Source organism: Choristoneura fumiferana, chromosome 22, assembly GCF_025370935.1.
Source record: "Choristoneura fumiferana chromosome 22, NRCan_CFum_1, whole genome shotgun sequence".
NCBI classification, from domain to species: Eukaryota; Metazoa; Arthropoda; class Insecta; order Lepidoptera; family Tortricidae; genus Choristoneura; species Choristoneura fumiferana.
In genome coordinates, this window is record NC_133493.1 from 9,638,388 (window position 1) to 9,664,706 (window position 26,319).

The 26,319-nt window shown below is 37.6% G+C and overlaps 1 protein-coding gene across 1 annotated transcript in view; it reads right to left on the reverse strand.

The window, feature by feature from the left end:
- The window catches only part of LOC141440550 (anoctamin-10-like), a 45,607-nt gene extending 20,490 nt beyond the window's left edge, over positions 1-25,117 (reverse strand). Inside the window, exons 1-15 of the mRNA XM_074105095.1 lie at positions 24,738-25,117; positions 23,890-24,018; positions 15,412-15,541; positions 14,347-14,452; positions 12,113-12,251; positions 8,354-8,470; positions 7,863-7,969; positions 7,652-7,755; positions 7,144-7,225; positions 6,698-6,850; positions 6,115-6,232; positions 5,248-5,303; positions 3,593-3,667; positions 2,552-2,684; positions 1,891-2,042 (exon numbers count right to left, since the gene is read on the reverse strand). Coding sequence (XP_073961196.1) covers positions 1,891-2,042; positions 2,552-2,684; positions 3,593-3,667; positions 5,248-5,303; positions 6,115-6,232; positions 6,698-6,850; positions 7,144-7,225; positions 7,652-7,755; positions 7,863-7,969; positions 8,354-8,470; positions 12,113-12,251; positions 14,347-14,452; positions 15,412-15,541; positions 23,890-24,018; positions 24,738-24,855 — 1,719 coding nt within the window. The 5' untranslated portion in view covers positions 24,856-25,117. The remainder of the gene's footprint in view (positions 1-1,890; positions 2,043-2,551; positions 2,685-3,592; positions 3,668-5,247; positions 5,304-6,114; positions 6,233-6,697; positions 6,851-7,143; positions 7,226-7,651; positions 7,756-7,862; positions 7,970-8,353; positions 8,471-12,112; positions 12,252-14,346; positions 14,453-15,411; positions 15,542-23,889; positions 24,019-24,737) is intronic.
- Positions 25,118-26,319: the final 1,202 nt, after the last annotated feature.

A 26,319-nucleotide genomic window follows, 5' to 3' on the forward strand; every position in this document is an offset into this window, starting at 1 on the left:
ACCATAAAAATATGCGAGAACCAGTTTTGCGTAGTCCCTTTGTTAGAAATAAAAGGGAGACAAAAGTTCCGAAAGATAACTGTCTCAAAACACAGACATTCATTGCCCCGTAATGCCATAATTGCCACAATTAATTTCAGTAATGCAAAATATCACAAAATTATTCTAATTATAAATAAACCCGCGTAGCTCACCCAAAAACTATGAGATTTGACATTTCGGCAACCTCACGCTACACTAGCGCCTCTAGCGGCGAATTCATTACGCGATAGCCCTCATTATCAATTTAGCCGCCGTAGACAGCTACGTTGACGTTCAGGTTGGTAGGCATGTGTGCACATCGCACGTTTACAATAAAACTGACACAATTCGAAATACTCAAATTTCCAAAATAATTGTATCTACTAAACAAAATATATGAAGTCAAGGGGAGCGGTCAAGGTGGTCAAAAATATCGGCACATGCACTCTATTATTAAGTTCATGTTTCGATATTTTTGATAACCTTGTCCGCTCCGAAATATCTGATGGTGAATGCACGAAGGTTCCCTCACTTAAAAAGACCCATACTTGCCTACGACATGATGATGGCCAACGATGGGCTAGTTTCATGGAAAAGTCTAAATGGTCCCTCATTTAGTACCTGCCAGCTGCCGATGCTCTTGACGCGTTCCCCGAACGGGCGCTGCGCCACGTGGCACAGTTTGAACGCGTCAGCGCGTATTCTCCCCGCGTTGTTGGACCTATACGTCTCTGCCCATTCCTCGCTGCTTCCCAAGTGTGTATCGTGTATCAAGCCGTACCTGCCAGCTGCCGATGCTCTTGACGCGTTCCCCGAACGGGCGCTGCGCCACGTGGCACAGTTTGAAACGCGTCGGCGCGTATCTCCGCCGCGTTTGTTGGCGGCCGCACAGAGAGCCGCGAGCGGAACGCCGAAGAGAACAGCACCACGTGCCCTAACTGCGTCAACATCTCTAGGTATTCTGCGAAGGTGCCTTCGTACTGAAAAACATGTTTTTTTTTATTAAACGAGGAAATGGCGGGAAGACCCGCACGAGTTACGGAGCCCAAGCCTTCCCCTAACTATAACTTTCATGTAAGTTCTTCCTAAGGAACCTTAAGCACCACGTAATTACGTGACTATGATCTGTTGATGTTGCTAATACATAAGATTAAGTTATGCAGTGGAATTAAGTAGGTAGTAGCATCAGCAGGCTTTCGGGACGAAGTCACGTAATAATGTGACGTATTCCTAAACCATGGTTAAGCTATACATTATTATATAGATTCATTAGGATAACCAGATTAATATTGTCTTAGGCTAGATCTTTGGAGTAGCTCTGTACTTATATACTTAATTAAATAGGTAAGTTAAAGTACTCTTAATTATTTATCTCACGCGTTCTTCAGCGACTGGCCAAACAGAAGTGCAAACAGGGCTTAAGGGGTCCATCCAATTCGATAAGGCTGCGTTTCCACCAGAGACGTGCGATAGGAATGTGTTTTCATAAACCAATATAAAAGCTTTATTTACCTATCCTCGTACAGCACAGTTGTGGTAAAAACAGCCGAGCAAAGCGAGGCTAGGTAAATGAAGCGTTTCTATTGGTTCATGAAAAACACATTCCTCGCTACACAATCTTCGCCCACCACGCAAAAAGAGGGGTGCTTAAGTTTGACGCCAATGCTTGTCTGTAGCACGTGGCTCTCAAACACATGGACCGATTTTCATGCCGTTTTTTTCATGTCAAACTGAATTACCTTGCAGTGGTACTAAAACTGGCTCAGCGGTTTTTGAGATATTGAACTTTAAAATGACAACGGGCGTTTTCGAACTTATCAAAATTGATTAGGCTATTTCATCAAACATTCTTCATTTAATTTTACTAACCTTAAAAAGCTGTGACTCCAGCTCCGCCTGATGTATGACCTTTTGTCCGACGCCCGACTCAGAATCGCGTCTTTCTTCACCGTTACCGAGAGTGCTGTCGGGAGTGCCCGTCTTCTTATCGAACATTTCGGTAAACTGCGCTGACGTTGGTGCTGCAAATCAGAAAGAAAAAATACGGATCCTGGGTTCAATACCCGGGCAAAATTACATTAGAAATTACAATTACAGTGGAAAGAAGTTTGCAAAGAAGTGACAAATGTATTCGTAGAATTCCAAAAACTCCATATAATTACAAGTATTTGCCACTCTGTAATGGTTACTTCCGTTACACTGTTAACCCTCGATGCAGAAAGAGGACTGTTATTACTTTTTAACCCGCGTATTCGTCAGTCTGTAACATCGTAGCTCCTAAACGGATGTACTGATTTTGATCGGATTTTTTTCTTCGATTAAAAATAAGTTTAAACAATTCAAAAAATGCAATTATCATTGATTAAAACATTAAACAGTGTGTGTGAAGTTCCCAATCCCAACTGGGCCCGCGTGGGAACTACGGCCCGAGCTCTCCTATTCTGCAGAAAAGGCCTATTCCCAGCAGTGGGACGTATATAGGCTGGGATGATGATGAAAGTTTTATTCTACAGGAAATTAAAGCACTCACTTTTAGTAGGACTTAGCGCACCAAACACTTCAACACAGATCTTGGCCAATCTGAGGTTCTCAATCAAATAAGGCAAAGCTGACTCCTTCAGGTTGCCTATTATTTGTCTTGTTATAAGCAACACAGCCAGTTGCTGAAAATGACAAACAAATACTTATACTGCTATAGCAGATGTTCGGATGACGTGAAAATTACGCTGTTCAAAGCGTTTTGCACGTAATTTTTAACCGACTTCAAAAAAGGAGGTTCTATGTACGAATGTTTGTATTTTATTCGAGTGGTTTGTGGTTTCAGCACACGAAACGGGTTTACAGCAACGCGTTCAGGATGCTACTAGGGCTACCGCGACACTGCAGCACATCCGCTGTGTTCGCTGAGACGCGCACAGACCGCTTTCAAGCTATAATGCGTAAGAAGACGGCTTCTCTTCTCCAGCGTGTGCGTGGTAGCAATAATAGTATCCTGAAAATTATTGCCAACCGGCTGGACAGCCCTTTGTGGTGGGACATGACTAAAAAAGTCATAGGGGCCATATAATTTAAATTTGAAATTTTAATTTAATTTAATTTTTTTAATTAAGTAGTTACTAACATAGTCGTATATTTTTTTCTTATTTTTCTTTTAAATACTAACACTATTATGGATGATCTTATGTTTCGTCTGAAATAAATGATTATTATTATTATTAATACTATACAGGGTGTCCCAAGACTATGTCATATGGAGGCAAAGTATCTTAAATATGATAGATAGACATTTTTTCTGTAAGGAAACTTCATTTTGATAAAAAAAACAATTTTGACTGCATTCAAAGATTTTAGAATAATCGCCTGTCTGAACCGAGAATCGAACCCGCCAAGGGAAAAAAACACCCGTAATTTTAAAAGGCTCAATTGGAAGAATTATTTTTTCCCAGATAACATAGCATCTTAAATAAAAGGAAGACCATTAAATTTTATATTGTAAAAGGTTATAATTAATCCACCGCCCATTAATTTTTTTAAAAGCATTTTTCAGCATAAAATATTTTAAAGCGGTTACCTCTTTCAATTTATCCATATCCTGAAGATAAAACGCAATGTAGAACAAACTCATGAACGAGTTCACAAATTGAAACTGAAAGAGAAATCACACCTTATACCTTCATATACTAAAAAACAACCTACAATGAAAGCTTTTTCACGCGTGTCAATGTATTTTGTGTACTAGATGAAAATAAAATGAAACCTAATAGTTGTGCTGTATAAAAGCTAGAAATTTCAACGATTAATACGATTATAATGTGCATGCGGAATTTAATAAGCTCTTTATACAATTTTGTTAGGCTCAAATTTACTTACTTACTATGAAGTTTTTGGTTTTACAAAGTGACGGCTTTACTTATATTATTTCTATTCTATACAATATTACTGATTGACAACACGTTTCTCTCCCTTATTAGATAAGATCTCACCCGAATTAGATATTTGTGTAAGTAAACAGATTGGTCGAAATCTTGTTACTTTTTATTATTATTATTCCGAAAGCGCTGGTAGTTTAAAAAAAATGACGTGAATTTGAATTTGAATTTAAACGAAATATCAGATTCATACAACATAATAAAAAATAAAAAAAAATAAAAAATAGTTTCTGCCAACTGAATTTATTATTTGTTTATCATGAAATTTATAGTATCTGGATATAATTGGAATGAATTTTCTAGTACTTAGATGTTAATGGAATGAACTTTCTAGGATTTGGATATTATGATAATGGATTTTCTATTATTTGATTGACTATTATAAGAATGAATTCTCTAGGATTTGGATATTATTGGAATGGATTTTTTAGGATTTGGCTATTATAGGAATAAATTTTCTAGGATTTGGATATTATTGGAATGGAGTTTCTAGAATTGGATATCTTCGAAACAACAGGTAGATATTTAATAATATACGTAATCCTATCACTTTGTTAACCTAAAACATTGTTTCGTTAATATCAAAACTTGGCCAATTATCATGCAAAAATAATCGCGTGCTATTCGAACACCCTGTGCTAGTAACATTGAGCATAATAAATAGATGGAGAGCACATGCATAGAGCAAAAACACACGCTGATGTATTTTTTACCCGACTGCGAGACGCAAAGGAGACAATAATGTTTTCTTTGGATGTACTGCAAACTAAGTTATTATTAAGCTGAGTTTTGTTTTTACAAGATACAGTATTGTGCTAATAATGTTTATCATTATAAGAATTATTATACGTTTAAAACAAGGTTTATTTATGTTTATATGATTGGAGGACCCTACGCCGAGAGCGTGGGAGAAGAATTAACGTTTATTAGAATTAAAAATCTCAGTTTGAACAGTTAATAATAAAAAACACAGGGTTTTAATACCATGTATCATGCATGATCTACTGCGAGATAAGCGACAGCGAACTGTTAAGATATTTTTAGATCGTGGCGTGTTTTTGTCCTTTGCAAATATGCATCTCTCCATTTATATCGGGAGCCAAAAACCCAAACCACAATATTTTGCGGTGATGATACACCTATTAAAATATAGTGAATGGGTTAAACTGACTCCCTGTATGCTCTTCGACGGTAATGATTAAATCTCTGTTAATAACCTTTTCGTCTATGACAAGCAAAGCGTGATGATTTAGCTTTACTTTAGCACGGCATTTTAGCTTTTTTTTTTAATACAAACCAATGCTATTTTCACAATCAGATGATTCTCATACTTTGTCTCGAGGCGATAGTTTTCTGTTTAAAAAAAATGCGTGATGTGTCACATATTTTCAGTGTTACCATTTTAAAAATAGTCGATTTTTTGCAGTCCAGTTCCATTTGGTAAGCAATAAAAAGAAAATTACATACTATAGTAATTTCTCTATGTATTACTGCCTATGTTATCTAGTTAACTAGTACTATTTATGGGAGTAATTTAATTAATCTACATAGAATAATTGAGAATACAGTTTCTATTTGTAATTGGTGCTAGATTGAACTATGCTGAATAAAGAAGGGCTGAAGGGGTACAACCAATGACATGCAAAAACATTTCAAATCTATTAGATATTTGAGTCACACATTAGATACACAGGTTAACTTGAAACGGCACACTTCCAAATAAAAACAAAACAAAAAACTTCTCTAAATATTAACAAATTTATTGAAACAGCAATAATATCCACATCTTTTCTACATTTCAAAGCAATAAAATAAAATGTCTTTATCATATTGCTTTATATTCGCAGATGGTACCAAAAATCTGTCCAAACGTTGAGTAAGTACATTTTTTATTAAAATGATAAACAAAACAAATGACACGCCACCAAAAAGTTTGGCCCCGTTTTTTAACCAGTCTTCAACCTGTGGATACCAATGCGTGTTTCCAACATGAAAAACTTTGTACAGTCAAGTGCAAAAACATGTATCTATTCGAACCACTCAAGAATATGTTACCACGGCCTTATTACGCCTGAATAAGAGTCTGTGGTACATATTTTTAAAGCGCTGAATATGTTCATATTTTTACATCCCACTGGACGTCACTAATTTAAAGCCACCGTACCTTTGTCGTTAAGCCACCTCGCTATCCGCGCGTATGCTTCCTCTTCAAGGAATATTATTATGGCGAGGAACGCTCGCGGAATCCAGTTGAAATGACCTATCCTGGTTTCCCACCAATCCTAGGAAAATTATATAAGTCAATGGAGGAAAATTACATCAAAAGGTCACATTGGCTACATATCTGAATGTGTTGTTAGAACATTGACATTATGTGAGTGTGATAGGTGATGGGCAACATGTCTGAGTACGTTGTTGGATGATTGACCTTACAATGTGAATATGACGCCAATGACCCGGCAACATCCCAGAGTGTATATTTCAGACATGGCCTCATATCGGAGTGTGTTGTTGGAACATTGACATTATTATATCTGAGTGTGATGATGATGAATCATCGGCAACATATCAGTGTTGTTTAGACATTGGCAACATATCTGAGTGTGTTGTTGAGATATTCACAACATTATCTGAGTCTGTCGTTAATATTAGCCATCAATCCTGAGTGTGTAGCTGTTGACATTGGCCACAAACAGTCTGTTCATAATATACCTGAGTATATTCATGAGTTGACATTAGAAAGTTACCTGAGTGTGTAACAGAGTGAAGGTGACGACAGTAGCGAGGATGAGGCAGAGCAGTGTGAGAGGGAACGAGACACCGTGCCGCCATAGTCGCCGTTTCCACGCCGGGTAAACAGGTTCCGGTCGTCCTGTCACCGGGCTTATACTCATCTCACCCTAAGACAAATATACACAAAGACATACAATAAAAATAGAATATACAAATAAGCACGCATTAATGTTTTATAAGAAATTTTACGTGAAACCACCACTCATATTTTGTGAAATTAACTCGGATAACTCACGTCTTAAATCAAGTTTAGCCCGGATATCGGATTAGCCCGAAACATGTCGAGCTTAATTGGATTTAAGACGTGAGTTATCCGTTTATTTCACTAGTGATTGGGGTTTATATAACTAAATATAACCGCTACTGTTTAAAGAATATAGTGAATGATGTAATTTGTTACCTGAAACAAAGGTCTCGGTTCAACCAATAGTTCATCTCTTTGATCTAATGTTCCCCATTTATATGCTAGTGCGTTTGAATATCTAAAACAATAACCATAAAATTAAAGTTCATAGTGTACAATTTATTATGTCACTTGGAAGGAAAGTAGTTTAAATGCCGAAGATAGGAAAATTTGCTGAAAGGAAACATTTATTTATTTTTAAAAAGAAACAAAACTGCATTCAAACTATTGTCATCGAGCCGAAAAAATAAATCACACATTGATCAAATATTGTAATAAAATGAAAGGCATACCATTAAATATAATCTGTCTTTTTATTAATTTAAGTAAACGTAAAAGATCATTTTTTTAAATCATTGAACGCACTGTTTTTTTTAAATTAAATTAGTAAAACGTTTCCATTGAGCTAATTTTCTTATATTTAATATTGAGAGCAGGTAGGTACTTTCCCTTTGGATAGTGTGAAAAAAATGCACCCCGTAAAAGTAAGTAAGTATTATGTTACCTCTTCCACGTCTCCAGATAAACACATGCCCACAACACGTTAAACAACGAGAATAAAACATAGGCAATATCTTTCCAATTCTCATTCGCTGTTCCCAACCAAATCTGTAAGCAAACAATTTTTTTTAACAATCCGGCTCGAAGGACCATTTTCAATATCAGTCTCGAAGGACCAAAAAAAAACAAATTTTTAAAAATATTCAAAAACTTACCCAAAATATAAAACCCACTATTGCCGGTACTGTTAGGGAGCGCGTATAGTGGCCTAACCATGCGAAATACATCCCTATTTTGACACCAAAATATTCGCTTATTTCATCTGAAAAAAAAAAACAAAGTTACATACAAGGTGTCTTAAAATTCACCCGGAACATTTCAGCAGGTGATTGGGTTTGTTTGACGGAATACACCTGTACAGTAAGCTGTGTTTCCACCAAAGATGTGTTGCAAGAGATGTGCAAAGCATCCTTCCACATCTTTTAATGGAAACGCAGCTTAAATGTTTTTCAGGATTTTCGAACCGTGGATTAAAAATGTTTCTATGCATACATAGATAAATTGACTGCATTGATTTGTGGTGTCCTTTAAACAGTATAATTTGTATTGTACTATAATAGCTGATGGTGTCAAACAGCTTTTTTATAGATCGTGATGACCGATGAACTATAGGCCACCTGTGACATCAAGCACTCAGGCCACTCACCTAAAGGCTGCGGGGCGAACAGCGTCTTGACCCACTTGCGGCGCAGGTTGTCAAGCGTGGCCCGCTCGTGCAAAGGGAACATGCCTGACACCACGCCGCGCGACACACACGCCGGCACTGCAATGAAACGTTTTCATAGGAGGAGCGGGGAGCGACTTTTGTAATCTATGTATTACATAACACATGTTCACACTAGAATCGGTGGCGCAGTGTTGTGCGAAATGTAATTAAGTATTAATTACAATTACAAATTGTAATCGAGGACTTTAATTACTGATTATAAATTTGGGATATAATTTCAATAACTAATTACTATGAATGTAATGTAATTAGTCATTGCAACTACTCAATCATCTGTGCATAGGAAATATAAATAAAATGATAAACATTAATCAAATAAGTTTTACTGATTTCTTAGCTATACCACTTCTCAAAAATAACACGATTAATTGATTTATTGTGTTTGTGTAATACCTAGACGTAGTGTTATACATTACCTTACCTACATAAAAAACACTGACACTTTAACACTACTCTTGAAACAAGTCAAAAAGTTTGTGAGACTGGTATTTTTTTTTATTTTGATTTTAGATCTTACCAATCTAATTTTTAAAACACAACAATCGTTTATGTTATGTTATGGGGGGAGGCCAATGTGTAACAGTGGGTGTCCTACGACTGGCATGATGATGATGAACGATCTTTTATATTTATGTTAATTATACGAAATAGTAGCAGATAGATAAAGCAAGGTTTTTCAGAGACCTATCCTAATTACAATAAAAATATAATTGCGTACAAAACTACGTAATTACCTACGTAATTACAATTACAGGTGATTCGGAACTACATGTAATTTAAATTACTATAATTAAATTACAAGTAATTGAAATAGTAATTTATTTACAAAAGTAATTACGCCAAACACTGGTTGACAAACAACATAGAACTCTTCGATCTCGACTCGACGAATCGTTGGTCAAATTTAAATGAAAAATAAACCATCAAAAACTCCACTTACTACGTTCTAGACATAGGTAATGTTTGAAGGCTCCGCGAGTAACAAGAGTTATATCAAAAACCAAAGAACAGAACACTTAAAAGCACCTCGGCGACTTCTGGAGCTTAATGTTGGAGTGCCTCTTGAGCGCCCTCAAATTGTCAAGTCACAGAGCGACGGACAGACAGACGGACGGAGGGATGTAGGTACAGACGGACAACGAAGTGATCCTAAAAGGGTTCCGTTTTTAGGGTTCCGTAGCCAAAATGGCAAAAACGGAACCCTTATAGTTTCGCCATGTCTGTGTGTCTGTCCGTCCGCGGCTTTGTTCAGGGAGTATCAATGCTAGAAAGCTGTTATTTTGCACGAATATATATGTAAACTGGCCGACCAAATGGTACAATAACATTTTAAAAAATATATAATATAATATATAAAAATTATAGACGTAAAGTATTCAACTTTATTTAAAGTGCAAATTTTCATTAAAATCCCGCGTCCCCCCCCCCTCTAAAGTCTAAACCGGTGGCTGAAAAAATTTGAAAAAATTCAGGATGGTAGTAAGTATATCAAACTTACAAGGAAAACTATAACGGTTAAGTTTTCTTGAGAATTATTAGTAGTTTAAGAGTAAATAACAGCCTAAGGTATAAAATATACCTAAACTTGGAATATTCCGTACTAAATACGAAATCCTTAGAAATATATTACTTAATTTTTTCGTAATGGCTACGGAACCCTATTTCGGGCGTGTCCGACACGCTCTTGGCCGGTTTTTTTCCTTTTCTGGTACGGAACCACAAAAATTACAAAAAACTCCTCCTCCTCAATTATAATGTTCTAGACATATGTAGGTAGTGCACGAAGCCTTCGCAAGTTATGTAACAAGAGCTATATCAAAAACCAAAGAACAGAACACTTACTTAAAATCACCTCAGCGACTTCTGGAGCTTAATGTTGGAGTGCCTCTCAACGAGGCGATTTGCCGAAATACTGACTCGCGAGTCGCGGAATAAGTTTCAAGTGACTGAGTGGCTTTAAAGTGAACTTGAGGTTACCACGTCGCTCGATAGGGAGGGCCAATGTGAAACCTTTTCAAAATATGATATGCCAATATTTGCAACGAAATTAGTTCTGTACAGTTTATCAGTTAGTTTATTAGTTACTCAGTTAATTGAGCATTTACTATATTATATTATTTCATGTATTTATTGTTTAGTTTAACCTAGTGTATCGTATCCTCATTTCAGATAGTAACTGGTAGTTATCCCACCGAAAACTGGCTGATTATCAAACAAGTCGTCCACCTACCCACCGTGTCTCTGTCAACCTCGACACTGGCAGAATCATCAAAAAATTTATGGAGCCACTTTTCCTAAATTTGAATTGAATTGAATTGAGCATTTACTATAAAAAATACATCATTATTTCCATTACATGCCAAACTTTGCATTTCCTACAAAAAATGACAATTTCATTTTAGACTGCTATTCGTAAAAAAATTTAGTTGCCTTGAATAATTTTCAATAAATTGTTCGGATTGTGTACTATTTTATATCAAAACTGTCAACATTCTTTTCATTTTGATCGTAATCAAGTTTTTCCCATGCGTGACCAATTCCCCAAGCTAAACAAAAACGCTACTCGGCAGAAAAAAAAGGTCATCGACCTAAAGTAAATAAGGGGTATTGTAGTTGATCGAATAACCATATTACGTTGACACGCGATCTGAGCTTTTGGAAGCTGATTTAACTATTTAGTTACCTAATACATCCGGGCTAGCGAATAGGCACTTAAGGTAAATTACAACAATTATGAAAGCAAACTTATCGAATGTAAATATGATACTCTGTTTGTCGATGGTTCGAAGAAACTAAAAAGTGTACCTTTTTTTTGCTTATGTCATGTTGCCTTTCCATACACTGAACAAGAAAATCACCGTGAAATAGATTGCGAAAAGATTTCACCTTGGCACGCGATTTAGTGTCTCGACTGTCCGAAAGTCCGCCAATTCATTCTATCACTTACCATACCACTAACTATCTATTAAGACAATCGCAGACCAGAGAATACTCATGCCCAATCCTACAACTACATACCTACTTTGTACCTGAAGTCCGATTATTCGCGCACGCTAGTAGTATTTAATAAGAGAGCGAGAACTTTCGCAGTAGCCACCCTGGGTTTTTTTTTCACTGAATACTTCCCGTGGGTGTCGTAAGAGGCGACTAAGGGATGAACCGGAGGATGGGTCAGGACCGGCAGCGTCTTCCGTGAACTATCTGATACAACTGCGGTCACCAACCCGCCTGCCAAGCGTGGCGACTGAGGCGTTTTCCCCCAAATCGGGAGAGGCCTATGTCCAGCAGTGGACGTCTTTCGGCTGACATGATGATGATGATCCAGTGAAGGCAACTCACCGATGCTCGGTCCTTGCCGCAGCATAAGTGCCGACTCTAGCACGAGCGTGGTCTTGTAAGTTCAGAAGTTCCGTTGCCGAAGTACCCTGGTTGATAATGAGCACAGCAAGAGATGAGTTCACCGATATTCTGTCCCTGCCGCAGCGTAAGCGCTTGCCTAATGTAAGCCCCTACCCTTACCTTACCTTACCCTAGATGATAATGACTACAGAAAGAGACTCACCGCTGCTCTGTCCTTACCTCAGAGCGAGCACATGTTTAACAAGAGCGCCGCATTCTTGCGAGTTCAGGAGTTCCGCTGCCGATGTACCCTGGATGATGATACAGTAAGAGACTCACCAATGCTCTGTCCCTGTCTCAGCGTGAGCGCAGGCTCGAGCGCGCGCTCGTCGCCGGGCTCGGCGCGCGCAGACTCTAGTACGTGCTTGACCAGGGCGCCACGCTCCTGTGAGTTCAGGAGTTCCGTTGCTGACGTACCCTGGACAACACAGTAAACAGAAGCCTGCTAGGGATACAAGGTGTCTTCAAAGTATTCCAGAAAGTTTAAGTTGATTTTTTCAGGGTTCATCATCATCATATCAGCCGTAAGACGTTCAGTGATGGAGATAGGCCTCCACCATAGACCTCTTACTTCGGTTGGAAGCGGCCTGCATCCACCGTGAGTGCGGCTTTAACCTCTTCACAGAAAAACCAGCGACAAATCAAATCAACTTGATTTTTAATTCCATTGTAAAAGGATTAATTTCGAGTTGAACGTTGGTCATGTATAGATGAACATGGCGCGTGAGTCATGACTAGATGAGTAGGTAGGTTTTTTAACCGCTCATCCGTCAATCTCGTTGGGGGAAGTCCTATGCTGCGCTTGCCGATTTGCGGTCTCCATTCGAGACCCTTTCAGCCCCAACCGCTATCTGTTCTCCGTGGGTTGAACCCGTTGGATGGTTGGGTTTTTCACTGAACGGCCTTGTAAAGGTTTAACATCCATCATTCGTTTATAGTATTGACCACGGCTCACTAATGCCTTACCAAAACAATTTTTACAAATGCATTTTATTCTGAAACTATACAAATTTCAAGATTTTTATAAAGTAACCTAACCTAACTTATAGGGTTCTACACAATGGTCTTAAAATAAATCCTGAATAATTCAGTTTCAGAATACTTGTAAAATCAATTTGGCCAAATGAAACATTTGTGAAACGAATCATTAGTAAAAAAAGTGAACGTTTAAAGGAAGACGGTTTAGAGTTTAGTCTCAAAGTTAGCTCTGTGTCAATCGCGATAACTCTAAAAAGAGTAATATATCTACTTATATATTTGCCACTTAATACGTAAGAATGACGTGAGAAAAGCTATTTCGTTCTACGAACATACACCACACGATTTACCCGTGGTTTATGTTGCTTCAATTCAACAATACTTGTTTGACTTATTTGTATGAATCACGACCAATGAATGAATAACCTTGGCATTGGTAACTTATTGCTCAATAAAACGAAGCACAATAGTCGCTTTTCAATATACATAATGATAGCTGCATTATGTATATTGAAAAGCGACTATCGCGTGTGATGGTCATGTGGCCACTGTCTGCCACATTTTGGTGTTATAATCGTACAGAAGAATTGAAGATAATTCATATTAATTATTTTCTTGAACATTTACGTACAGTACATTTTTTAAAAAGAAGAAATGAAATATCAATCAAAAATATAATAAATCCCTAAAACTAAATTAAATCTAGAAATAGCCCCGTGGCATTGTGCCCAAAAGGCTGGCAGCGTTTCCTCGTTAGATAGCTATGCTAATTCTGTGAGAGATATAGCTGCCAGCCCTTTTGGGCTGTTACTGAACCAGTGAGATACAGCTTTGGCCTTACCAGGGGGGCTACTACGAAATTCGGAAATCGAAGTTCGTATCGTACCGTCTCTCTCACTCTCACATTAAATAATATTAGCATCAGCGGGACGGCAAGATACGAAGTTCGAATTTTGCACTGCGTAATCTATACTACGCAGCTCTATGGCCAGCACTTTTCATCAGGTGAGATACGGGTCAATTACGGGTCAGTTTTATGTAAAAAAAAAAAGTTGTCTATACGCTTTTGCAATTCTTTTGAGTCTATGTGCGCCCGGTCCAGTAAAATTAGATATTGTTTATGAAACAGAAGCCGGTACCCGCGCAGTCCGCGCAGAATACGTTTATCGCTATCCCGCGGGAACTATGCAATTTTCCGGGATAAAAACTACCTTCATACCAAATTTCATCTAAATCGGTTAAGCGGTTTAGACGTGATTGAGTAACAAACATCCAAACCTCCAAACATCTTCACAAACTTTCACATTTATAATACTAGCTTTTTCCCGCGTGGGATTCGGTTATCGCGCGCTGTTTCCTCGGGAACTGTGCATTTCTCCGGGATAAAAAGTAGCCTATGTCACTCTCTGGCCCATAAACTATCTCTAGGCCAAAATCACGTCAATCCGTCCCTCCATTTCGACGTGAAAGACGAACAAACATACAAACACACACACTTTCACATTTATAATATTAGTAGGATTCACGGTAGTCACCTTCTGGAAACAGTGCATGTCCCGCACCGTAAACTCCTTGTAGCCGCCTCCAAATTCCGGTTTCAGCAGCTTCGGGAGATGCACCTCTTCTGCCGTTTGCAGCAGACTGGGCAAATGTAACATGAACATATAAGTATAAGTATAAGTCTATAAGTAGTAGAAAGCAATACCCCCTTATTCATAAAACTTAACAAGCCTATGTTAACTAACAAATGCTTTGTCCCTTTCTAACAAATACAAATGTCGACAGTGACAGATAAGGACAAACGAATTTTAGCGGCATTTTAACTAAAATAGGTTTGATTGTCGTTTATGAATAAGGGGGTTAGTGTTTACTCGCGGCTTCGAGATCTAACGATATAATGATCCAGCAGTTGAATTGAAATTTCAAGATTTTACTTTTCCATAGGATTTGCTAAAAATTACATCGTAGATTTCACTAACGTTGCATATAAAGCACAAATATTGGGATTTCATTCTGATCCTGTGGGAATATCGGTATAAAAAATATATTGTTATTCCATATTTTCAGTTATCTATATATCAAAATTCATCCAAATCCATCAAACCGTTTTAATGTGAAAGAATAATTAGTACAAACATCATGGTCGGGATAAAAAGTACTCTGTGTTATTCCAGATGTCCAGCAATCTTCATAGGTACCTGATATAAGTATGCCCAGTTGTTTTAGCGTGAAGACGTAACACACACACACACACACACACACACACACACACACATACATTATAATAATAATAAATATCATGGAACACTTGGAACCAAATGACCTAGTCCTAAACTAAGCAAAGCTTGTACTACGAATATTAGGCAACGGATAAACTTATATAGAGAAGTACTTACATAGATAAATATATATTAAACATCCAAGACCCGAGAACAAACATTCGTATTATTCATACAAATCTCTGCCCCGGCCGGAAATCGAATCCGGGATCTCAAGCTTCGTAGTCAGGTTCTCCAACCACTTGGCCATCCGGTCGTCAATACATGCTGACAAGTAACAAACTTTCGCATTTATAATACTAGTTGGTCGGCATCACTCACACATCATCATCGGCGGTGATGTAGAACGCAGAGCAGCCGGAGGAGGCGTGTTGCCGCACGCACACCCGCAACCGCGGCCGGCTGCCGCGCAGCTTCTGGAGTAGCCACAGCAGCATACTGTCCGGGAGGCCTGCGGAACACGACATGTCAACTCCGGATGGCTAGGTTAGGCGAAGTTATTTTTTTTAATACAGCGATGGTGGCAATGGCAACATGCTAGCATTTTGCCTGATGGCAAACAATTATCACCGCCTGGCTGACCCTGTAAAATCCTATTTGATACCCCTTCCTTCAAAAGACCCTCCCGTGTAACTCTCTGAAAAAACAACTGGCAATTCATTCCACAGCATTAAAGCTAGGATTAGACGAAGCCAGCGCTGGCTTGTTATAGGTAGTCCCACGAGAGTTGAAGTGAATGATTACACACACAGCTACATGAAGAACTAATTGTACAAAGGGAGAATGAATGAAATGAATGAATGTTCTTGTGTGCGTGACCTCAACTCTAGTGGCACTACCTATATTGGCCTTTTTCAAGACAAGCCAGCGCTGACTGCCAGCACAAAGGGCCAGAATCGTCAGGGAATGGCCCCCTAGCGCTGAATATCGTAATAGAGGAAGACAGAAGCAAAGAACCTATGTAGTAGGTAGTGGGCACGGGCCACCTATGTACCTAGATGCTTTTATTGCTTATATATAACACGGGAAGGGGATGGCATGTTTCATAGGGAAAGACTATTACAATACTAAATTATTTTTTTAAGGAAGTTATAGAATAGATGACTCACATAACATAATTAGCTCCGCAATACTTAGTTTCACTTTAATACAAAACTAGCCCTTTTCCTAGTCCGTGTAGATCAAACTATCTGTATACCGATTTTCATCTTAATCGGTTCAGCGCTTGAGACGTGAGAACGGTAACGAACAAAAATACTTACAAACTTTCGCATTTATAATATTAAGTGGGATATAAAGTAAGTAGGTATGTCATTAAAAACGTAACCTAAACTTGTGTCAAGTCAAGGACTATAACACACACACTTTATTAAACCCATTCAAACTTTTTCTGCCGTGGCAGCTAAACGCAAAACATCGAGACCCTCTGGGAACTTTCTCTTATGTTATTACTCACAGTCATAACACACAGGGTCATGTCCTGGCTTGTCGTTTGTTACGTAGTGCACACTCACCGGGGTTCAGCTGAAAACCAGCGCTGCAGCTCTGGTTACAGGGCTACGGCACATGCTGAGCTGAGTCCTCTTCTCCTATTTATGTTTTTACTGTGTTTTTGTTGTGATGTAGTGTGTTTTTCTTGTCAATAAATGTTGTGAGTTTGAGTTTGAATACCCCTGATGTTGCAGATGTTTATGGGCGGTGGTGATCTCTTACCTTCAGGAGACCCACTTGCTTGTTTGCCATCCAGTCGAATAAAAAAAAAAGTTATGTGATATTGTTCAGCAGGGAAGTCACTTAGACCAGAAGGGCAGTCTGTAAGTGACAGGTCAGACAAATATGGGCTGAAACATGTCGAAATTGTTTGACAAATTAATTCAATGCACGAACATGAGTTATCCTTTCATTCAACACTATTAAAAATTACTATTGGACATATCAACATAATAATGTTCATTGATAATTATCCGACAGGTAATTATCGCCTACCTATTGGATAAATATAGGATAATTATCTAGTTATATACACTTGACGTGACGACGCCCAAAAAGTAACGCACTATGTTACCCGTTATAAGACTATAGAAATATGCATAGTATCTACACAGGTGTAGACTTTCTTATTGTTGATAATTATTCGTCCATAATTATCGTGATAATTATTCCTTGTAAGATTTTAGCATGAACAGTCAGTTCATGTGTCGTTCGATATTTTTGACCAACTTGGCCGCTTCGAGATATCTGATCAAATGCCATTATAACTATTCTAATACCTATATAAAATTCTCGTGTCACAGTGTTTGTGACCAAACTCCTCCGAAACGGCTTGAACGCTTTTTTTTTTTGTGTATATTCGGTAGGTCTGAGAATAGGAACGTAAACTATTTTATCATACTTCTACGCGGACGGAGTCACGGGCAACAGCTAGTAATATTATAAAGGTAGCAATACAAAAAAGTCGAGCACCGAGTTTCATTTTTCCAGGACTATTAATCACATATCATAAACTCGGTGAAAAACATTTTCGCGTTCCCTTTCTGCGCAACGGCCCTCCAAGGAGCAGTTACGTCAACTAAAAAGCAACTCGGGCCTAACCTACTGCCTGATGTACTGATTAATGGATGTAGTTCCATTAAAACCGAAAAGAATTTGGGAAACATGTTATTTTCGACTTTTCCTGTACAGTTAAGGGAAATATCTAGACATTTTTCCTGGAAGCACATATTAACTTTCTTACACGGCTGGAAGTGGTATGTTGAGTTAAGTGAACATATGAGACCCACTTGCTCGTTTGTCATCCAGTCGAATAAAAAAAAACAACATATAGCGCTGACCGTTAGGGTTGGGTCCTGAAGACTTTACTTGCATGTAGCCTTGGCGAGCAGAGCACCTTAGTTGCATTATTGTCCGGGTAGCAAGATGTCTTGGTTTTTGTAAAACGCCCTCATTGCTATAAGCCATAGTAGACGGAATGGCTTGGCTGTAAAACGACTTAATGTGATAATGTTTTAGTAGGTAAATGGTCTGGTCAGGTCTTGTAAATCTATTTGATACAATCAAGACCTTAAACAATTGAGTCTGCCTATTTGTGCATTTCACGACCTAAGTAAGTCTTCCTGAAACTTAGACAATGTTGTAATCATGGCGAGATAAAAAAGTCATTTTGCATACTTGGTCAGTCAGTGTACTACTGAGACGTTTTGAATGCCAAGGCTAAATGCAAGTAAGGCCTTCAGGACCCAACCCGACCGTTATATCTACGCACGTGACAGTCGCGCATGCCAATCAGCGCTTACGCTTTTCAGCCCCGCCCGCCCCGCTCATCGCTCAGTCCCTCACGATACCTTATTTCGTACTTCTGAACTTTAACAGTCACTGCTACACTTACGTGCTACGGGCTGTAACAACGTTTGTTTCGCTTTAATTTAACTTACAATGTGCGCTAATGGATGTATGAGTATGGAGTTGTCTTTAAAATTTGTAATCCATTTAAAACGCATTACTTTCAGTCATCGGATTTATTTGAAATTCGGTATGAATATAGGCACCGTACCTACAGATAGTAAAGAAAGCTTGTGGTTTAAGTAAACTTCTTTGTGGTAACAAAGCTAAAATTACGAAAAAAAAAACAAAATAATAAATACTCCCTTGATTCCTTCTAAGACTAGTACCAGTTTCGAAAGGGAGGTGAGCGGTGATGTCAGCATAATATACCTCAAAACTACCTATATAGATGAAGTCGCATCTTTGACCTTTACTTATATAGAAATTTCCCCCACTAGAATCATTTTTGTCGTTGTTACAGCAAGCTTAAAGTCTACTTCATAATTCATAACAGAAGTAATCACCACAGCGACAAAACGTCCCTTTCAGATTTATTACCACAAGCAGTATCATAACAAACGGCATTACGTCAGCTACTAACAGATAACATCGCAGCTGGTTTCGAAATATCAGATCTTAATCTGTAATACTGCTTTAAGCTTGAACTATGGAATGAAATCGAACTCGAAACTTATTTCGGCGTGACACGCTCTCATTACTTTCTGGTTATTATTATAGTGCGAGCTGCGCGTGTACTTAACATGCAAAGCTTTCAGGCTAAACCTGGATGTAGGTAAAGGTGAACCAAAAATATATGACTATTGTCAAGAAGGCCCTATTGTTCTTGTATAAATTATGTGTGTGTGGATATGGCAATATTGGCAATAAAGAACCGATTTATGATAACCAAACTACAATGACATCTTGACTTGTCTACAACGTTTACCTGATAGCTCTGATGTTAATTTGGAAAGGTTTTGTAGCGAAATAGTTTCATTCCCCAAGCGTTTTTTTTTCCAGTAGTTTATTATAAACATTATTTACAATGATCCGTTGTGTACTACAAATCGTTCTGGGCATTTTTTGTTATTGTTCAAAGAAACCGCCACCAGTATAATGTATAAAGTACTCTGTGACCGCCACAGTGACACTAACAGAGTACTTTATACATATACTGAAAGACAATCATTAAAATTATTGCCAGTGTGAGAAATTAGTTCCAATGAAATTCCGCAACATGGCGAATAGTCATATATTTCTGGTCAGGCTTTAGGTACACTCAAAATTCAGTTTCAGTCTGATATACCCATTATCTGATCGACAGAGGTACGTGATCTGAAATTCCTGAACGCTGACTTAAGTAATAAGCTTTAGCTTTTTTTATTATTGACTCTTTGAAACATAGGCATGTAGCTCGCCTGATAGTAAGCAGTAAAAACCTAAAGCCACAGTAACTACTGTAACATGCTTATTATTTATTATATTTTCTATACTCAGCAGCACAAAATTTGGCCCACTCTACAAAGAAAATTTCCTACTAATGCAAACATTTCAGGGCCAGATTTTTTGCCGCTCAGTATATTTTCTCTTTTAATGCTATCCTTCTACATTAGTATGCTTAACCATCTGCCATTTCTCTAATTTATCTCCGATACTAATAAAATAAAAAATTGTAAACGTCATTGTTGTGTGACCCATCTCTAACCTACACGAGTAATTTGTTAACATTGATAAACTATTTTACTTTATTGTTTGTAGTTAGTTTCCAATACAGCTTTAATTTGGGTCACACGTCGTCTATTTTGTATTCAACCCAATGCTGAATCCGAAATCTCAAGAATAGGTGTGTTGTGAATCTTATTACTTTGGATTTTAAGTTGAATTCCCACATGGGACCGTGGGGTTGCCAAGAGGGCACAGCTGCCCTGTTTAAATATATTCCGAATAAATGCAAATAGAAAAGCGTAATGGAATGAAAACTTACTACGGACATATCAAAGAAATAGCTTTTGCCCACGACTCCATCTACGATGTATTCGTAAAGTACTTAAGTTGTTCAAAAAAAATCTAGGTTTTAGCTGACTGTACTTACTATGATTAATAAAATCATCATGGTCTGTACCAATTTTTTTCATTTTTGTTAATTTATTTTTTATATTTTTTTCAAATTTCATGTCTTATATTATATAACCTTAATAGGGATAAGTTCGCCTTTGTACTTTTATCTGAAAGAGATGGAATGCAAACTTCATTCGCTCGTATCTTCCTATTTTACAACAATGGTGATTTTTATGGCATTCGTTTTATTTTCCATTTTTGTATCAAGAAAATTTGTGGTCCATGCATTTGCATACTCTCTATTACGAGTGGGTCTCGGGTCCCTGTGGCAGGAATACCCATCATTTAGTTAGATTAAGCCCAGATTAATCATGTCAAGACATTAATAGAGTGCAGGAAATGGCTTGCCTAAATGTATTCACGATTTCGTTTTACCCTATTTGCTTTTAGCCGGCCCTAATGTTTCTGCCCAGAGAGGAAAGCTCAATCATTTTCTACTAAACGCTACTACTTAGCAGTGTGGTAGCAGTTTATACGATTTGATTCGAATGAGGGTTTCTTGTTTGCAACTTTGTTACTTCCAAACGATTTTATGGGGATTAATTCTCACACTCACAAAATATTTTTTTACGACGCATGCGAAGGTACGATTTCTTGGGGAAGTTCCGCAGTTACGAAGGCAGAGGCGAAGTTTCGTTTCAACTCTAGTTCTCACAGTGAGTTTCGCAATGAATTCCCTTATCAAGCAATGCGATGTCACTATATAACCCTTCTCTGTGAAAAGTCTAACACGTGACGATTCAGTTGGTTCGATAGTGCAGTCACTGCTTATATCTGTATCTGCACATCAGCAGGGCTGGATTTAGAGGAATGGAGGCCTTGGGACAACAATGGAGTGGAGAGGAATAGTTTGTTTGATTACTAGTTTACTCGTCGGAATTTGAAAAAAAAAATCCGTACTCTTTTGTGGGGGGGGGGGGAGGGGGGGCTCTTTTGTGGAAGCCACGAGGCTGTAGCCCCGGTTGCCCTGCTCTAAATCTGGCCCTGCACAGCAGAGCGTGCAAAAATATCCGACACGTCCTACCCGCCCTAGACATAGAGTCGTTCAGATATTTTTATGCACGTTTTTCTGTCTCTGATATTAGTGCCGGTGACTGCCCGATTACCGCCCGTTTTAAATCACAACGAAGAGGCCCTTCCATCTCTTTCTTGCTGCTCTAATGTATCGTATTACATTCGAATGTGGGAGTAATGCCCTACAGCCGGCAAGGAGGGAACAAACTCTGAAACCCTGCCAGCATCCACTGAATTATGTAGAAGCGAATTATACGGTACGTCTTTTTAACTGCCAATTCTGGGGCGAGATAAGTAAGATGATCTGTATTTTGACACTTGCCTATTTTACAATGAAATGAGGATTTTAATTTGGAAATTTTAAGTTCCTGTTAAATAGTCGGACATTGCGAAACAAAGGTGGATATTTATTTGGCTCCGTATAATTCTTGTACAGTCGAGTTCATAAACTTGTGAGCATTAACAATAGAGTCGTGTTCAGATATTTTTGATCAAATTTTTGCTCACAAGTTTATGAACTCGTCTGTAAGTCATAACTACTAGAGTAGTAACATACAGTCGAGCGGAGAAGTAGCTATCGTAAAGTCGCGGGTGAGCCAAATAATTGTTTACTGTTCGTTAAAATAAGGATGTTGTTATTTTAAAAACATCGCTCTTTTTTTCAGTGAGGAGGCCCGTGTCCAACACTTCAGGATGTACAGACACCAAACGGCGCTGTATTAAATTATCTTCTGGCATACTGGGCCCAATTTCTCAAAGCATATTAGTCTAATATATCATAAATTGTATGAGAAAATGAGACAAAACACTAATATTATTAGACTAAAGGTGATTTTCCACCAGCGAGTCGAGACGAGACGAGAATTGAATTTGTATGGCGGCGGCTCGCGGCGGGCACGAAAATGCAAACAAATTTCAATTCTTGTCTCGCCTTGTCTCGTCTTGTCTCGCCGATGGAAAATCACATCAATATGCTTTGAGAAACAGGGCCCGATCTTAAAAACAAGTAGGTCTGAACTTTTATCATAAGAAGTATATACAGAATTTATAGGAACTAACACAAGCCAACTTTTTTCACCCAACCAGAAACTTGTAACAAAAGTAAATTGAGCAGACTACCTCCTACTTTTATGTTTTTGGGACATTGCCATGATAACTTTATCTATAGCATATATGCCATTTCAAACAGGATCCCCGAGTTCTTCAGTAGACATTTTAAATGATGTTATTCATTAAGATCAGATGTTATACTTTAAAGACACTTTAGAATTGCAACATTTTTATACATATCGTCACTACTTTGAAAAAATCTCGTATCTAAAATCAATATGTCAACAAAATTGAACCTTGACGTAATGTTCATAAGGTCCACTCAGAAAAAATATGTAGTTTGAGATACAAGTTTTTTTTTAACTAGTGATGATATGGGATTAATTCCCAAATGAAATATTTTTGAATTTGGAATTGAATTGGTTTTTTTTTATTTGCATTGTAGGTAACCAGAAGGCATGTTTTGAAAGTTAAGTTTACAATTTTTGGTGGTTTACAATTCTTAGTTCATTTTTTGGTGCAGTATTTATTGATTAAGGATAGCCGTGAGAGGTATTTGAGTGATTTTGGAGCTGTTCAATGGTGCAGTGAATATTATTTTGAGTTGTCCGGTATTGGAAGATGCAGTAAGAATTTACAGGTTCATCAAGCACTCCTTTGCAGCCAGATAATCTGGACATCGCAATAGAAGTGTTTGATGAATGTGGCCATCGAGTCTTTCAATGAGGCTGGCATAGTCACACAGGTGCACTTAAGCCACGAAAAATAAAGTTTACAATTCAGATCTATTATTTTAGTACTTGAATGATCAAGTAAACTTAAAGAAATTAAAATTTGCAATAACAAATAACAATAAATCTTTCAAGTATTTCATTTAAATTCCAATTATGCTCCATTACAAAAAACATAACAAATGCCATGTAAGTAAATAGACATAACTTCTTACAAATTTACATGACTTTGAGTGCAGATCATTTAAAAATGCAGAAACTTAATAATAAACAAGGATGTTACTAACATGATGAGCTTTCAAGTAGATTTTTCTTGACACAGTACCAGTTAAATACAACCCTATAACATTTATGAGAAAAAAATACAATATAAAAACAATTCAATCTGACCTAGTTATATTTCTGTCAGCAATTACGAGTTAGCCTGTCTGGTGACCGATTACTCTTTGGGTCATTTTCTTTAAAGTACCATATGCTAGAAATTGGCAGAAACCATTATTAAAAATTAGTTATACACATATGATGGTGTGTGGGAAGTTCCATGTGTATGCAAAGCATCTCTTACCTTTTGGGAATATAAGTACAACATCGGTGTGCTGGGTCGGAGTGGAGTGGAGCAGCAGACGGCGTGGGTGCATTAGGTGAGCCCCAAGCTGACCAGCCATCGGAAGCCGGCGGCGAAGCTCCCTGCCCGCTGGTACAGACAATGATTTGTTCACATTACTTAAAGTTGTTATAAACTTCTGCTAAACGAATTGATAATGTTTTTGTATAACTAAGTTAAATTCGGCAGTAGATAACATCATGACTGGTTGCATTGACTGTCATAAATACAGACCTGATTATTATGCAATTGCATATTTGCAAATGCAAATTTGTATATTTTGCCTATTAACTTCGGTACTTGCAAATTTTACCTAAAATCTTGTGATGATGTATATTTTTTATTTATTTATTTAGAAACAAACAGTCTTACACAATATTTTTTTTCACTATAAGTATTTACAATATTTCTGTGAAGAATAGTTAATGATTCACTGCCTGAAGCAAAATAGCTAACATAACACCAAAATTCAAATACTGCTCAATTACCTCTATCTTATCCACTTATAAAAATGTTTAGAGTTGATTGATTTAGTACTGCAAATTTGGAAGTTTCTAATTGTTATCATCTACTTACTAGAAAAAAAAGCTTATATCTTGTTTTTCAAGCTTTTTATGTTGCATATAATCCGATCTCTAGTCATAACAAGCTTAGTAAACTCCAGGAAGTCAAATAAAAAGTTTGCTTGTTGTTTAAAAAAATGTTTAATGAAGTGTTCCAAACTGTTTTCTCTCTGGATTCTGGACTAGTAATTAGCAATGTGTTCGCATACTGGCATTATTTACCTACTTACAACTGATTTCACTTACCGCTATCCAACTTATCTTTGGCGAATTCAGCAAACGACTTGTGTTCCTGTGGTGTCGAATGTGAACTGCTCTCGTAATCGTCTCCCGGGCTCCCCATCCCCCCATCTTCACCCTCCATCGCGAAAACCCACACAAGTCACCCAAAACAATAAAACAAAGTACGCACTTATGAGACCTTCAATTTCTTACATCATCGATTAAGATAGAAAATGCACTATTGACTACTCAACGTTGATAAATAATACACACTGAATTAAAAACAGATTAAATTAACATCCCACTTTAATATCTCGACACTGAGAACGTTATATGCTTTATTTACTACGTAAATAATTTATTAGCTTTGTTTTGCGACAAAACCCCGCAACCTCGACCTCGGCTGTCATGTCACATTCAAAATTGATTTTTGGCCGCCATTATTTTCATTCCGGTGTTGCTGCACAAAACAAACAATCAAGCAGTAACAACGACAAATTGAATTATATTTTTGTACTATTATTTTCATGTTATTTTCTTTACAATACAAATTTTTACACATACAAGTTATCGCCTTGACTTTTGATTCTGTTTTTTAACCCCCAACGCAAAAAGAGGGGTGTTATAAGGTTGACTGCTATGTGTGTGTGTGTGTGTGCGTGCGTGCGTGTGTGTGTGTGTGTGTGTGTGTGTGTGTGTGTGTGTGTGTGTGTGTGTGTGTGTGTGTGTGTGTGTGTGTGCGTGTGTGTGTGTGTTTCTGCCTGTTTGAATGTGGTTTTTTTTACTTGACAGCAGGTTTTCTAGCGATGGTTCTTAGTCATGTTTTATCAAAATCGGTTCAGCCGTTTTTGAGATATTGCACTTTGAAGTGACAAAGTCGGGGTTTTTTCCAACTTTTTGTTGGTTAGGTTATTTCTTTTCTTAATGGGCAACATTATTTTACTGTCATTTTGGTTCAAAAACATGCTTCGGTACCTTTTCATTATGAAGAAAACAAAAAAAAACAGCAGGAACATCATCCCATCCAAATTCTTACTTGTTTAGTTGGAAATCGATTAAATTATTCGTGGTTAAAATTCATCATCCATCATTCATCTAAACTTTAAGTCATCTAAACTTTCATTTTAGATTCTAAAGGTATGAAAATTGTAATATAAGAAAACTCAAGATGAAGAGAAAACTGATAGAATACAGATATGAGAGAGATGTTTAGTTTTGAAACAAAAAAAGGTTTTTGAACGCTTCTTTCATTCATTCATTCAGAGGTGTTTTTTAGTTTTTTATAAGTACAAGCGGGCTCCTTCTGTACGTCACATTAAGTTTAGAACTTAATTCATTGAATAGGCATTCTTTCGCAGATTTTATTGGAGTATCAGTATTTCTTTAAGTATTTTAGTCTTTGGTTTTTCAATGTGAATAGGTACCTCAAGGGTTTACTTTCCCGTAATAAGTAGGTCACCGACAAAATACTTGCATGCGTTACTTTGATTAAATGCCCCGAAAAACGATTCAATGTCCAAGGCAGCAGCAGGGCTATTACGAAATTTTAAAATCGAAGTTCGTGTTGTACCGTCCCGCCGAAGCTTACATAATTTAATACGAGAGT